Raw genomic sequence first — 16,170 nt, 5'->3', positions numbered from 1 at the left:
CAGGAATCTGACAGTAACATGAGAGAGGTGGGGTTTTTCTCCATGAGGAGGCACCTGTGCTGCCTTCTGAACTGTGTATGTGAAGTATAGTAAATATATGGGTTAAAAAAGTCATAATTCAAATCCCTATAGTGGTACTGATCAGATCTCTGTTTCTGTAGCAATGAGAACCAAAGGTGGCCTTTTAAGGCTCACAGTTCATCTACCAATTTCCAGTTCTGCTTCAGGATTCTTAAAGTATTAGAGTGCGTGCTTTAAACCCACAAAACTTACCTTTACCTAATTTTCACCATTCTAACCTAAGTTTCCACGGAAACAGGGTTGAAAAAGCTGCTGGTAGCCAGCAGGCAGTCAGCAACCGAGAGTGAGAACTCTCCTTTGTCACTTTCCACTACTGGATGCCTGCTGTGTGCCAGTATGCAAAGCTACCTAGGCTTCTAAAATCTGGATTACTTTCAATTTGAGGGGGAAAAATTAAATTAATCTACTCTTTTCTCTCTTTAGATTGTGTCAGTAAATTCCAGGAGGGCAAATGGGCTAATGAGTCCTGATCTGTTCAGTAACACTGAGCCCCACATAATCAAAGCTTTCCCAACTAACTGGGCCTCTCCTTTCATACTTTCCATGTTTTAAGAGTATTTTCTCTCGAATTTCATGTCTGTGCACATGTAAACACATATTGTGATACCGTAACTATATCTTTCTATCTACATATTTACAAGCCTTTTTTGCATATCGTATAGCCTGTGTAAAAAATTTTGTTTTCATGTATACTTAGGGAACATTTCTGAATGAACACATTATAACTGATCCTCAGTTAAATATTAGGAGTAGGATGTGAATGGAGATGGCTTTTAACCAGAAGTAGATTATAGCTGCAGGAAGACTATAGGGTCTATTTGGTCAAGACTCATACAAAACTGAGATAAGCATGCACAACCTGACAAGATCAGATTAGACCCTTCCCCCACAAGTACTTCTCCCATAAATATTTATCTACTTTCTATTACAAATAACCAGGAAATGAAAAAGAAGGATAGATTTATTTTTATTTTTTTTAATAGATTAGAAATAGAAATGCAGCTTCAAATCTTCAGAGTATTGATATTTTAAGTATGAAATGAATTCCAGTACTGGTTGCTGTTTTTTAAATGGTAGCAAAGTACTGAAATTCTTCATGGCAGCTATGTAAATCAGCAGCATTTAGAAACAAAGAACTTTGTACATATGTGCATTTTTGCTTACTATTGGGTACCTAAGAATTAAATAACTTACCACCTATGAGAGAATAGGTGTTGACAGAGTCAGCACTGCTGCATTTTTAAGCTTGCTTGAGGCAACATAGCTGGCATTAAAGTTAAGCATGGCATTTTTTCACCCTCTCCCCCTCCCTCCAGCCCAAGTGAATGCTCACTTCATCAATGAGAAACACAACTGACTTGCCTGCCAGATGTAACAGAGATCCATGAATTCACATCTATTCTATAAATTTGTGTTTCATTCAGATTGTTGAGACTTTGACTTCACTTCCTTGTGCAGTGGTTCTTAAGGGGCAAAAATCTGAAGCCATGCACGTGTCACTAATGCAGAACTGTATGTTGGTGATCCACTCATCAGACGCTGTGGATTGCCCTTCTGTTGTAATAAAAAATAGCTCTTTAGCTTTAAAATTTAAAACCTTAAAAATGTACAGAATAATATTTTTACATTCATCTCTGAAAGTAACGAGCATGTGCTTTTTAAAACACTTCTGTGTCACATAAGAATAATATTAATACTTTAAAAATCTCAAGATGAAAAATGTAAGTCCTTTTTTCTTTTCCTTTTTTTTTTTATCTTTTTTTTCCTCTAGCATTTTACGATGGGATAATGAGACAGATGTCTCTCAACTGGAAGGACATTTTGACATTGTTATGTGTGCTGACTGGTAAGTACATAAAAATCATAAAACTCATGTTAGAAAAATAGCTTTGCTGGAGTAATTGTACTGTGCTGCTTGCTGATGGCTAAGCAAAGTCAACAAATGAAGCACAAAGCCACCTTAACCTCAACAAATTAATATTCATCTCCATGTGACAGTTATGAGGTAGTCTTCTATCACACAGTAACTTCTACCACATTATTTCCCAAAGATTGATTTTGAGAAGCATTTCCATTTTCTGGAATTGCCTCTGTTTCATGCTTGACGTATCAGTAAATGGACGACTTAGGCAAATTGCAAATAATTATGGCTCAGTGAGGAACAGTCTGGAGAAAAGGGAGTTTATCAACACAAACAGCTCAATTAGCTTACTTCTTAGGAAAGATCTGACTATTGATATAAGGGGATATGTTTTTTGCTCCCTGGAAAATCTTTCCAAGGGAAAAAAAAGATTTTCATAACCCTTTTTTTCCCTATCATATTCTATTTCTTAAATAAATTTGACAGCAATATTTGTAGACATAGGCTTTATATTATTTGCACAGGCACATATTAATTGTAAGAGAATTCTTAGTAAAAAAAGAATACAGCACTTAATTTATGAAAAGGTAGATAGATACATGTTACAATGTGCTATATTGTTTAATAATGTATGCACATGGATTTGATTATTGACACAACCCTTCTCTGATACTGGATTTGCAGAATTGTGCTGTATTTGCTGTATGCTAACTTTAAAAATGGTACACTATTAATTATTTGTGTTATATAAATGGAGACAGTGTAAAAAGAGATGTGCAAATTTTATTTAAAAGAGTTGATATTTTTAAATGAATCTGTCTCTCCTTTGTGGACATTTGCTCCTAACCCTTTAAATGTCCAAACCAGTAAAAGCTGTTTATATTCTGTTGCACATAACTGTTTTGAGAAACCAAATTCTGAAAAAAAGAGACTTCCTAGGACAGCTCAGTTCAGCAGATTTCTGTACCTTACTAAGAAATAGTTAAAGGAAAAAGGCAAAGGAAATACGAAACAGCATATTGTCTTTTTAAACAATGTGCTTTTTAAGTGGCTTCTGATAAAATACTCCTCTAAAGCTTTTTTTTCCTTTGATATTTTGCTATTTAAGCAAACACTTCGAATTTCTGAAGAGTTACCGATTTTGTATAGCACTGAAGAAGGTGTGTTTAGTCATCTTTTTTTTAATTTTACTAATACCTGTTTGTTGATAGAGTGCAACAGTGCTTCATTTCTCTTAGCATTTAATTTCAGAAAAGTTCTTTGTTTCCAAAAAGGGCAGAGAAGGGTTTCTAACTAATCGCTGATAATGTGCCTCAGAGATGCATCATCTGATTAAAATAAGGAGCTAAACAACACCATATGATTTCAGCAAGTAATTTAGTAAATGCCTTCCTCACCAAATATTAGAATGGATACTCCAGGTTTCATTGCACAGATGAAGTTAATGCTGGACAGGATTAGATCAGATTAAGTATGAAAGTCAGATCAGAGTGCTGGCGGACATGAGCAGGAGGGCATCAGTCTTCTCGGAGGCTTAGACAAGGCTCACATATGGATGTTCTCCAGATTATGTGGGTGAAGCAAGGTCTTGCCAAGAGATTTAGAGTTAAATTTGTTCTTCACACAAATATCAAAACAACCTGGCTGTGCCATCTCTTGTATTCTTGATACTCACACCATGTCATCCTATTTGTGCTGGGAGTACAGCAGCATGGAGCAAGACTTAAGTTGGGGTTTTTTTCAATAATATTCCTGCCTAATACTCCTCTCAGTCTGTTTGGAAATAGTGTAGTTTCTTTGGGAAACAAAGAATCAAACATGACAGGTAAAATACATAATGCATTTTCAATCCCTGTATTTTGTACATTTATTTTGAAGCACTTAAGATGCAGGTAAGTGTATAAATATTTATAGATTTCTAAAAAATAAATAGAAATGTGCAGGTTAGTTTAAATTATGTCACAAATTGTCACTATTTTCTTATGGCAAGTGCCCATATATATGGTTTAATAAGCATGAAGATGCCTTTATTGTTAGTTTCTTTTAGAAATCATTCTTTTAATTATGGACACTGGGGTTTCTGGTACATGAAAAGAACGGGGAAAAAATGTTCCATGCTTTATCAAACTTGAATCTTCTTTTCATTTTCATGTATTTCTCTTCTGAGATACTGAATTGGTTTAGAACTGTTGGCAGGATTTTTTCTCTCTGAAATTTTTGGGCTGCCATTGAAAAGGAAAAAAAAAAAATCTCTTTTCTTATAGCTCCTCGGCTGAAACCTGAGGTATGCAGTGATAAAAACAGATAGAATAGATTGCATTTAGTTTAACACCATCATATAGCTCATTGTCAGTCAATAAAATCTGAGATTAGAAGAGAGCACTAGAAAGCAGAAAAATCTGAGTTCAAATATTAGGTACATGGATAAATTTTTATTGAAGTATTTCCAGCAAGGGTGGTATAATCTGATTCTCTGAATAGCTAACCAGTGGTACTGCTTGATCCCATTTACATGAAAACAAGCTCTATTCATACACATATTCCAAATCCACATGGAGGTTCAAGCAAAAATGTACATGATTACAACAAGCAGCGATATGTTTATATTCATATATTTACAGTCAGACTTTCATAAACCTTGTGTGCAGGAGTGGAAAATAAGTTATTTCCCAGAACAGACAGTCTATTAGTTAACAGCTAAATTTAGTAGCTCAACTAGATTATAAAATAAATAAGAGGCAAACTGTGAAAGCTAGTCATTATTTAACCATTCAGGATTTTGACAATAAAAATAGTTTCATGTTTTTTTTTGTTCAGCAGTTCCGAAATAACTTGTAAAATGTCAACTATGAGATAAAAATAAGGAAAAAAATAAAATCTTGGTGAGGCTACACCTGGAAGAAGGATACACTGAAAAAAACCCCACTGAAATAGTGGAACTTTAAAGCATATCCACCAACCTCATATTTTTGAGAGGCAATTTTAAGGCCAGGTGAAGGTTGCTAGGATTTTAGAGTTTCATTTGACCTACACTTGTGGATATAGTCATGCAGGTGCTGGAATTGTGAGTATGAATAGAGGAGGAGAAATAACATGTGCCTGTTATGGACTGGCCACAAACAAGACTCTTCCACAGCTCTTCAAGAGCCTCAGATTTCTAATTATTCGAAAGGATGCATATATCCTTTTTTTTATTACAAAAAATGTTGCTGAAATTTTTAATCCAAGGAGCATGAAGGCCAGTAGGACTGAGCCAATAGAAAAACCTTTGTCTTTCACATTCTTGTGAAAAACCTTTTCACAAATAATTGTAATGTAGAGACAGTATAAGGTCTAGATCCCCACATCATTTTGGAAATGCATAATAGCCGGTTTTACTTAGCCTGACTGTATTCTTAAAGTTTGGCACACGCGTAAGTATTAGCACAACAGAGAGCAGGGGGGACTATTCCACATTACTTTGCCTGCTAAGATTTTTGCTGAAGTCATGGGGAATTGTGGATTCACCAGGAATGTAGAACTGAACTGAAAGTATTCTTTAAAGAGCTTAAAATATGTCAATTTTGTCTAGGTCAGTGTATTTCTTTTAATATTAGGAATGCAGTCAGATCTCTGTCCATCTTCAGTTTAAATTTATTAGTCATGTTAAGTCTGATTTCTTGCACACACTTTCACGTGCATTGGAATCTGTCCACATGGACAATTTATGTCAGCCGTGTAGCTGAAAATGAACAAACAGATAAATGGCTTTATACGCTAGGCACTATACATAAATGTTATCATGTCTGAAGTACACGTGTAAACTAAGCTCTTTTACGAGTTGCAAAATATGCAAAAAGAAAAATAAGTTCACATTATAGCCTATGAAATATATGCCCCTTACTGTGAGGGACAAGATAAAGGGGTATCAGCATGAAGCAAACCCAGAATCTACTTGTTTTTTTTAATTTGATTCCTTGTGGCTTACTCCTCCTTCTGTACAGTTTTGATATAAACTTTCATTTTGGTTTTAATCATAATTAAAAATTACTGCCTGCCTGTTCATTCCTATTTTGCAGGTTAAGAGCACTGCCTAAACAAAGTCTGAATCCTCAACTGTGTTCTTGCCTCTACTGCTGTGATCCAAATTTCCTTCCGACCCAAGAAAACCTTGCTAATCCTCTCCTGAGCTACTGCTTTCACAGTGTTCTTACTACATAAACATGAGACATTACCACTAAAGTAATGGCGAGCTAAGCCAAATTTGAACTGAGGTGCAAGAACTGAGTGCAAATGATTTAGAACACTACATTATTTAGTTTCGCTGAGCTGGTGTGAGCTTTAAAGGGTTCTCTCGGGTACATTTTCAGTATGCTCTGGTAGTATTTAGTCATACAAAATCTATTGCTTAAAGAAATTGTGTGACTAAATCTCCATGCATGGTCCAAATCCTGTGCTGGTCCTGTCTGTAGCACAGATTATCTAACAACTTCTTCAAGATTTTCCTCATCCAAGGCATCCTTTGACTCAGAGGGAGGATGGATGCAGCTGCATTGCATTAACCTTGCTTCCAGCATTCTCTGCTCCCTCTGGTCAGAGTATGTGGCTCGCAGACCAACAGACTGAAAATCACAATATTGGAGACTATTTTAATTGAAGTAGGTTCTGTTCCCAGGGACAGGCCTTTTGGAGGGCAGGGACAATTTGGAAGCAGAGCCAGAGCAACTGTCCCAGGTTATCTGGATTTCCTAACCTAAGAGGGCTAAGAGTTGACCCCCCCTACCACTAAAATTTCAATTGGGGTTGGACAGAAAAGGTATTACTGAAGTTGTCTAATGTAGCAGGTCATGTAACCATTTTAACTTCTCAGACATTCAGTTTCTGCTGAACAAAGGCCTGTAGTTCCCTCATTGTAAAAGAACAAGATTGGTGGCAGCAGTTGTGCTCCTATCTCATTGTAAAAAGAGAGAATGGTATGCAGCTCCGTTAAAAAGGAATTTAGCTCTGGTAAGCTGCCCCAAAATCATGTTTCCACTACACTGCTTTCAAAAATAAAAAACATCATAGATGCATTTTTCATTTTCAGTGTAATTCTGTCTACACAGGATCTCAGCCAGCCTTAAACATGTGCAAGCTTGTGATGTTTTATGTTGAAGAAAATTAATTATTTCTAATTATTTCTAGTGATTCTTTTGGGAGACAACTCATGCACTGTATTCCACCTCTTCTGCAGGTGGCTAAGGTCATGGAGAAGTAGTGTCTTATGGTTCCTATCTGAATAGGCATCTACCTGAGGTAAATGTCATTAAAACTCCCAGGGGATATTAGAGCTATCAGTTGCTGTTTAAATGAATGAAATTCAAACAAGCATTTTTTCAGTAAGGTTCTTCCAGTAAGATTAATCAAGGCTGAGGGGCAGCCCTCATGCCAATTGCTAAAGTTTACGTTTTCCTGTGGGCAGGCTATCAGAGAAATTGAAATGTTCTTTAAGAAAAGTATAGCTACCCAGTCTGCCGCATTTTCTCAACAATATGAAGTTCTGCCAGATTTTCCTGATGAAATTTGGTCACTACCAAGTTTTCTGATAGGCTTTTAAATATCTGCTTGACCCTATTATATGTAATATTGTATTCTCCTTGGTAGCTTTGTAGTGTCCCTTCCTAAATATCCCCACATATTCTGTTCTCTATGACTGGCATGTGATTGGCAGACCACTTTTTTCTCTTTGCTGTTTTCATATATTCTTTATGTTCTTTTAGAAATTTCAAACCTGGGGAAAAAAATTGCCCACATCTCTTCAGAAAGAGATGTTTAAGAATAAAGGAAAGGGAAGTATCATGAAGAATGGACAAAATGCCATGTAGTGTGGAACTCAAGCTTGACACAGGCTGGGAAGCTGTTTTATTGCAGAGAAAGCATGAAAAATAATGAAGAAAAAAAATCACATTATTTGTGGCCTGCTTGCCAGAGTTTCTCATCTGAATTGCCAATATAAATACAGCTCATGGTAGGAAGGACTGAAAGGCATCAGTTGCTATCCGATGGTTGTTTACTAACCATTGTAAATGCACTCTCACCCACAGTAACTGCATGTCCGCAAATATCTAGTCAAGAGTGATTGGCACCCTGGCTGCCACTATTAGTATATACATTAAGGTACTGAGGGGCATGAAGAATGAATTATCCCCTCAAATCATGAGGTAATCACACCAAAATAGGGCTGAGCATGTTGGCAACATCACATAGGAAAATTGACTCTGCTGCTATCCTTGTGAGACCCATGCTGGAGATGAAGGATTTCCCTCTTGAGAGAGGACAACAGTGTTTGAGGGAGAGAGGAGGCAGGGCCTTGTAAATCTTTAGTGATAGAGATAGACCTATAAATAGAACAAATATGCATAATAGTTAACCATTAATGCCACAACTGTGAAGTTAAAAGGAAAACAATACCCTTAATAGTAACACCTGAAATACAATAGAAAATACTAAAAAAAACCTCCACACACCCACCTTGTATAAAAAAACCCAACATGTAAAATGTTAATTGTCTATTGATCCTGATTTCTGCTATGGTAGTATTTTTCGTAGCTAGCATATGTGATCTGAGAATTTCAGCTATAAATATCTGCTCATGATGATATTTTAGCTTTGGTTTGGATTATATTTGGTTTCATGTGTTTCATAATATTTAGAAGTACCTGAACTGGGCAGAAATGTAGATCACAGTTTCTCTTTTACAGCATTGTGTAAACATATGTAATTAGCCTTGTACTTATCTGCATTAGTATCATTAGTATTGAAAACCCATTTTAATCTGGATTCTCTTCTCTTCTCAATGTCAGCCTGTTTCTGGACCGGTACAGAGCTAGCCTTGTTGATGCAATAAAGAGATTACTCCAGCCCAGTGTAAGTATGTTTCTATTTTCTCCTGAACACTGGCTTCAGAATAATTAGTCTGTGCACAATGATTGAGAGAGTAATGGAATGGCAGGATTAATGTCATGTAATACTTTAATACTTATTATGTCCAACTTCAATTGAGTCTTCTAATCTATCAGATTCTTTCCTAATCATAAACTAGAAAACTTCTTATACTTGGCCTTCTGATAAGGAACACAGTGGGTAGTAAAATAAATGAAACCGCTTCAAAGATAGCGTCAGATTATTTTTATCAAAGCGTTTCTCAAGTATTTTCCTTTGATAATAATGTCTTCATATTAAAGTAAAAGTACGATATTGAAAGTTTTTATGTTGGCTTCTGTCATTTGTAATCCCTTCAATTGTAACCTTTGTCATTGTGTATTTATTTATTATGAAAGACTATTTTTTCTTTTCATTTCTGTTTATATAAAATGAGCAAAACCCTTATGCATAGATTGTAGGCTAAAATTTTTTTCCATAAAGTCCTGTGTTAATTTTTTATACCTTAGAATATAATAAAATTAAGCTTTTCATAAAATGCTTACATGTTCTACAAGAATGTCATTAAAGAAATATTTTACTGATTTCAATCTATTAAGCTGTTAAATTGAGACCTACAGGGAAAAAAAAAATGCTGTCATATGCATATGCTTATACCCAACAAATAATGTTGAATCTGGAAAAAAAAATTAAAAGAAGATATCAAAATTAAAATAGGAGAAAACATGTGAAGTGATTGCTATAGGTAGGAATTTGAAACAGGAATGTTACCTTTTATGCTTAACACAGAAATCTTCCATTAAGGTAAACTTTCCATTCCAAAACAAAATTATTTCATGTTAACAACGCATTCTCCAAACTTTATTTTAAAATTGTATTGTAATTCTGTACAAGAGATTTTCTCTGTAAAAGGAACAGAAGATCCAAACGTGCAAAGGCTTAAGAAACCGAGTCATTTTAGCCATGTAAGTAATCCCATTCTTTCCTAAGAGTGATCAGGTTTCTATTCTTGGTTCCATCACAGACTTTCCTGAGTGACCTAAGGCAAGTTACTTAAGACTGAATTATTTTAATGAGCAGTGGGGCAAGGCTGCCAGGAAGACAGGAGAAATGTAGCCACCCTGAGGAAAAGGTTACCCAGATATTTATTTCAGTAGCAGCAAGGGGAAGTTAAGCAGCTCCTAACCAGCGTGATACATTCTGACTTTCATAATGTATCATCAGTTATCAGGGTGCAATAATTTTGGGGATGAAAGATAATCAAAGCTGATTCCAGTTTAAAAACAAAAAAAAATGCAAAAAGTACTTTTTTTTTCAGCCCAGATCAGCATCCAAACCTGGTTCTTCAGGTAGCCCCATAGGCCACTGTACTGGCTCCACTTGGCAGTCCTGGGGTGACAGTTGGACTTGATCTTAAAGGTCTTTTCCAACCTAGGTGGTGCTAGGATTCTGTGAAAGGACACTGACAGAGAAGAGTAGGAGTGTCAGGAAGTGTACAGGAGGTGCCCTGGTAACTGACCTGGCTAGAGCCTCTAGAGTGGAAGAATACCTGTTGGTTGCTTTGTCTCCTGCTTATACGTAATCATGGTCTGGTGGTCTGTATTGACAAAACCATGAGTACGCACATACATTTGTTTATGCACACAGACATGCATTCTTTACCTGGGCTGATTAGCCCAACAGGAGAATTTGATTTAAAAAACGACAGTAAGGCAGCCCAAATCTTAAGTAGTGTTCATAGCTCAAGTTCCCATCTATAGACAATTTAAGAATTGCTAACCTGACTTTAAACCAAAATTGGCCTGACTTTGTGTTTTTTAATTTCAGTCAGCTAACTCAGATTCAGAACCAGCCTTTGTTTTTCAGAGCAGATGAACTACAGTCCTTTCTGAATGTAGATGGAATAGAGGGAGATGGCTTTTTTATTGCCTGTCTTCCTACTGTGTCTTGCTTCTGATTATTGTGATTAATAGCTTAGCCTGTACTTATTTGGTAGGCATTTTAGGCTATGGTTCCTATTTCTTATCAGCAGTTCTAGCTTAAGAAATTCTTGCTCCTTGCAGGAATTTCTGTTGCAGAGTTTTGGACCACTATCCAAACTGTATTTTTTAACTAACGTCATTTGCCTAATCCGCTTTATGGATGGTTATATGGATGGATATCCAGACTTGTCATGGTCTTTCAAATTACTGTAATGCGTAACTTAGAGGACAGCAAACTATTATTTGACGTGGAAGCTGGGAATATGGACCCGGATTTAAAGGAACTCTCTTGTCCAGAAAGGACATGTTGAACAGAGAGGCCTTCAAGCATATGCTTTCGTGGTTTGAAAGACCCAAATATATATCTGAGATCCCAAGAGAAGAAGCAATCACAAGTACAAAATAGTTATTATTTTTACTATTCTAGTTAATCTGTATAAATCTCAGGTTAACATCAGAGGAAACTTTACTAAATGGCCGTATACTTTGGCCTTCAAGGGAAAAATTAATTAATAGTGAACTCATTGCCAGCATTAGTTTATGTCCAAGCTAAAGCATAAACTACTTTGATTAAGTTCACTCTTCTACATGGATTATTTTGTCTCCAATTTAGGAGTTACATTTCCTTATTGGTAATATTTTGCCAAATTGATAGAGGAACAGTATCAGATTGAGGACACATCTAGATTGAGACATCTTTCAAGTGTAACTAGAATAGAAGAGTTCAGGGAAAATAATAACCAGCAAAATTGAAAGGAAAAGTAGAGTAAACAGAAAATAATGCATATCTTTACAAAACTGTCTTGAAGGACAAATCCAGAACAGGTCATCTATTCTTACTGTTAATTTAAAAAGAGATCAATTTATCTGCAGTATTTCCTTTTTCATTAAGGATACTACCTGTTGCTATTAGAATCATTGTGGCACAGAGTGATGTGTTTCAGATAACTTTTTCTTTTCCTGGAAACAGAACTCTGGTCATTTCAGTCATCTGATTCATAGTATGGCCCCATAGACAGTTGTATTGGCACAGAAAGAGAGGGACAGAAATTCCCACAAGCAGAAATAAGCAGCTCGCAGAATTATTGGGGGCTGAAATTTCTGTCTGAATTTGTTGTAAATGAAGATGTTACCTGTAAAACGATTCCAAGAATTAGGCACTGGTATCATACACCAAATAAACTTATCTTCAATATATGTATTTTATTCCTCTTATAAGCATCTACTTGATGTGCCAACATTTAGGGGTTTTTTTTTTCCTATAGTTAAAACATACTTGCAATTTCAATCTCAGAATAAGCAGTTGCTTGTTTGTGTATTTTCCTTGATTTTTAATGAAGGCTTTGATTCTTCTGTGGTCTATCCCAGTGAGGTCAATGCCATGCTGTTGAGCCATGATCAGTACCAGCAAATAAGACGGCATTTAATAATGATTCATGAGTAAACTTAGTCATAGTCATGCCCAAAGTATCACATTATCTTGCTACAGCATTTTAGTGACACTTCAAACTATCACAGCTGACATTTTCTTGTGTGTTTTGTTCACAAGTATTTTCCTGGCTGAGAAAAGGCCATTTTGAACTTTAAACATCATCCTAATCTGGGAGTCATTTTTGCATTCGAATCAAATGAACTTGGGATAAACCATCAAGTGTAGGTCCAGGCCACTGGTCTAATTGTTTTTATTGTACAGCAACCAAGAAATGAAAAACATTTTAAAAACAGAAATGTGAATGCAGTCCCAGAACAAGTATCAGGATCACCGAGATCAGGCAGTTGACAAGAAAGTGCTTTAAACCCAGATTATGATAGACCAGAACTGACAACAGTACCTCCACAGTGCCTGCCAGTTTCGATGAGATTATTGTAGTATGAAACTTAATCATGATTTCTTGTTTTTTATGAGTGAAGGCAAGATCCTCAAGTGTTTTAGATGTATACTAGATTAAATAGGTGAATGGGTTTTTACACCAACTGCGGAGCTGGCCAAAAGTAACTGCGCAATGTTTTCCATAAAAGGCCATTCCCTTTTTTTGAAGTTATTTCAAGATTTTCAGCCTGGTTTAAATGTACCATGTTACATTCTATTTTACTGTATTAATCTTTCAAATTAAGTCTGAAGTAGTCTACAGAGATTACGAGAAGGAATGTCCACATGGTCTGTTGACTCCAAATGGAAATCTGTAAGGGGGTGCTGTTGTATGAACATTGCTTCCTCACTGAAGCTGTTGATCAGTGGCCAACGTAGGGCATGCAGCCTCCAGCAGCCTCTGTTCACAAGATATAGCCATTGAAGCCCCTGTGGGAATCATGTGGTCAGCAAGACCTGGGTGGGGAACACATTTCCTGTTACAGTCATCTCTCTGTGAAGCTGCCCATGAAGATGAGGGACTCTGGAGGAGTCTCATGCCAGGAATGGTCTCTGCAGAACAACATTCTGGGGAGCATGAGGTGGCAGCAGGAGGAGGAGGATCCTCAGTCGAAGGCTTCCTTTGCTGCCCACTACTTTCTGATGACATTAAAGCATGCCAAGGATGTGAGGGAACTGATTGTGAATTTCCTGTGTTTAATGTTTTTCATCCTGAGCTGAGCCTATATTCAGACCTAACATTTACATAAGCAATTCCAGTGCCTTGGGTGGGAGTTACACCCCTTTGCACCTCAGATTTAGCCACTGAATTAAAGTTACAGCTACACAAATCAACAGAAGCAAGTTGCTTTGGATATTGCCCTGTGTCTCCTTTGTGCTTAAATTCCCCATGAGAGGGATAACAGTAGTTCCCTATCTCACAGAGGCACTGTGAGAATAAATACAGTGCTGTGGTATTAATGATTGGAGTCTTTTAAGTACACATTAGTACCATAGATACTAATGTAGAGTTTTTATTGCTGCCTCACTGCACATTGTCTCAGCATATGTGTGTGTGAGCTGTAACACAGATTTGTTCCCTCTCCTCCTCCTCACTAAGTATCTGTGGCAGCAGTGTAACTTTCCAGAGTTGCTATTGAAATTATCTCTTCTGATCAAATTTTCCTGTGGTATACAAGATTGCATTTTCTCGAGCCAAATATTCTTCTACAGCATCTGATCATTTTATAACTCCTTCAGATCCCTGAAAATACCTTTTTTTGTCTCTTTGGTTGATTACAGCACCTCACAAATTAGTCTTAGCTCTCATTAATGTAGAAGTTAAATACAAGAACTCACAGTAAATTTTGTGGCTCCCCTTGGTGTGATATGCTGTTGGTTAATATTAACCTTTGTTTACAGCTCTTCAACCAATTTCCATTCCATGTGACAGAACACAGTATTCAGCCAATTAGAATTAATTTTGCACATAAGATTTCAAGAGATGCTATATCAAGTAGGTTAGGTTTGGGGCTTGTACTTTGCACAGAATGACTAAAATCTGTCATTTCAAGGTACAGTCATTTTCGTTTTCTTAAATACAGAAGGATGAACAAAAAATTAACAAATGGACCATGACGTATTGCCTGGGCATCATAAATGGCCTGATTGTCTTGAAAGATCCAGAATTATTATGCGAGAGCATTAAGTCCTACTTTAAATGCAATTTACCAGTTTCAGGTCAAATTTTGTTACGCTGCTCAGGTAGTTTAAAATACTTTAAAAAAATCAATTATCAGGTCTGAATTGCTTCCCATTTTGCCTTGTTTTACACTGTTGTAATTCCACTGACAGCAAATGGGGGGTAGTCTTCTATGTGTGAGAGTGGAAAAAAGAAATCAGTATTTACAGTCGTTGCGTGGTCATGAGCTAACAAATAGATTTTGCATTGAGTGTATGTTTTGTATGCTTTTTCTGTGTTTTATTTTGGTAATTCATAGCCATCATTATTGTATGAAAAGGAGCAGATGTCTGGCAGTTGGCAGTTTTCTAAAGAAAATATTTATTTATTACTTTCTATTTTGCATTTGTTTAATCACAGAATCTTGCATATTTTGAACAATTATTTGTATTACCCCATTTTAGTGTTTAACCAGGAGAACAATTGACTTTTCCAGCATGGGTATATTAAAAGCTTAGTCAGGTGTATGTTTATTTGGTTCCCTTCCAGTTTTAAAAATGTATAAATTCTCTTTTTAATGTTCCAGGGAAAAGCAATGGTATTTGCTCCACTCCGAGGGAATACTTTAAACCAGTTTTGCAATCTAGCTGAAAAAGCTGGTTTCTCTATCCAAAGACATGAAAATTATGATGAACACATTTCGAACTTCCACTCCAAGGTTAGTTTTCTGCTTGTGTTAGATAACACTTTAATCCGCATTGCATTTTGAAGAGATCATGGTCCTTTTGGCAGGTAACCTAAATGTTTGATTAAAGTACTCCTTAGGTGTGCTGTTTCTGAACAGCTATTTTTGTATCTGATTATTTTGTGTGGTAGAACCATCCTTTATCTCTGCACTCCTAGAAGAGTTTTGCAGGAGCATCTCCTGTTTACCCTTTTCATTCATGGAAATCTAATTTATGAGAGTCTTCTCTTGTTGTTGTTGGCTGAGTATAAATATATGTCACACTAGCATTTTTAATAAAAAGCTTGCAACTTTTAAGTAGGTTAAATACTGAAATGGAGTGAAATAAATAGGATGTGAGTGTCTAATTGTATCATATCGTACCTTAAATCCTTATCTCTGGCTGCTTTATGGCTGGGTCAGTTGGCAGCTTCAAACTGCTAAATCTCATACAGAATTTCACAGTTGTGGGGTTATATGTCAGATCGAGGCGCTACAAGATTTAGGTCAAAAGCACTTATCTGAGCATGATTTCTAAGCTTGCTTACATAAAGCTACTGTTATCAGTCTCCTTTTTTATTATTTATAAGTATAGAGTAATACAGGACATGACAAGGAAGGTGCTTCACAGAAAAGTTTTTAGGAATTTCTTATTTTTCTGTGTAGAAGTGCTTATCAAAATCGTATTTATTACTTGCAATTCTGAGATCTCTATTTCATACCATAACAAAATCCACTGTTGTAGGTCCATATGACCTTAGATATAACTTCTTGCTATTTTCTGAGAATTGCTCTTGGAAAATAGAGACATGTTCAGAACTGAAGTGAAATGCATTTTTTTTTCCCATTTAGCACCACCATGGGATAGAAATCAGATTATGCTAAAAAAAAATAGGCATGTGATGTTGTAAGGAACAAATTCATATTTCATTGTGGAATTTTATATTCAATAAAGACTTCCATTAAAGCTATCTAGACATGCGTACATAAAATCACTTAATTTCATTGGTCAGGTAGGTCTGAATCTGGTCACACTAAAACCAAATAAATTTCCGTCATTGTTCATCTACCACCTTGACTTTGAATCATATA

The 16,170-nt window shown here is 36.2% G+C and overlaps 1 protein-coding gene across 1 annotated transcript in view; it reads left to right on the top strand.

The window, feature by feature from the left end:
- CAMKMT (calmodulin-lysine N-methyltransferase) overlaps positions 1 to 16,170 on the top strand; it is a gene marked incomplete at its 5' end in the record, with an annotated part of 42,484 nt that overhangs the window by 20,814 nt on the left and 5,500 nt on the right. Inside the window, 3 exons of the mRNA XM_010019755.1 lie at positions 1,853 to 1,927; positions 8,764 to 8,827; positions 14,941 to 15,072. Coding sequence (XP_010018057.1) covers positions 1,853 to 1,927; positions 8,764 to 8,827; positions 14,941 to 15,072 — 271 coding nt within the window. The remainder of the gene's footprint in view (positions 1 to 1,852; positions 1,928 to 8,763; positions 8,828 to 14,940; positions 15,073 to 16,170) is intronic.

The sequence above is a fragment of the Nestor notabilis genome, unplaced genomic scaffold (assembly GCF_000696875.1).
Source record: "Nestor notabilis isolate BGI_N333 unplaced genomic scaffold, ASM69687v1 scaffold31218, whole genome shotgun sequence".
NCBI lineage: Eukaryota > Metazoa > Chordata > Aves > Psittaciformes > Psittacidae > Nestor > Nestor notabilis.
The sequence above is the reverse complement of the archived record's forward strand: the minus strand, read 5'-3'. Positions and strand labels throughout refer to the sequence as shown.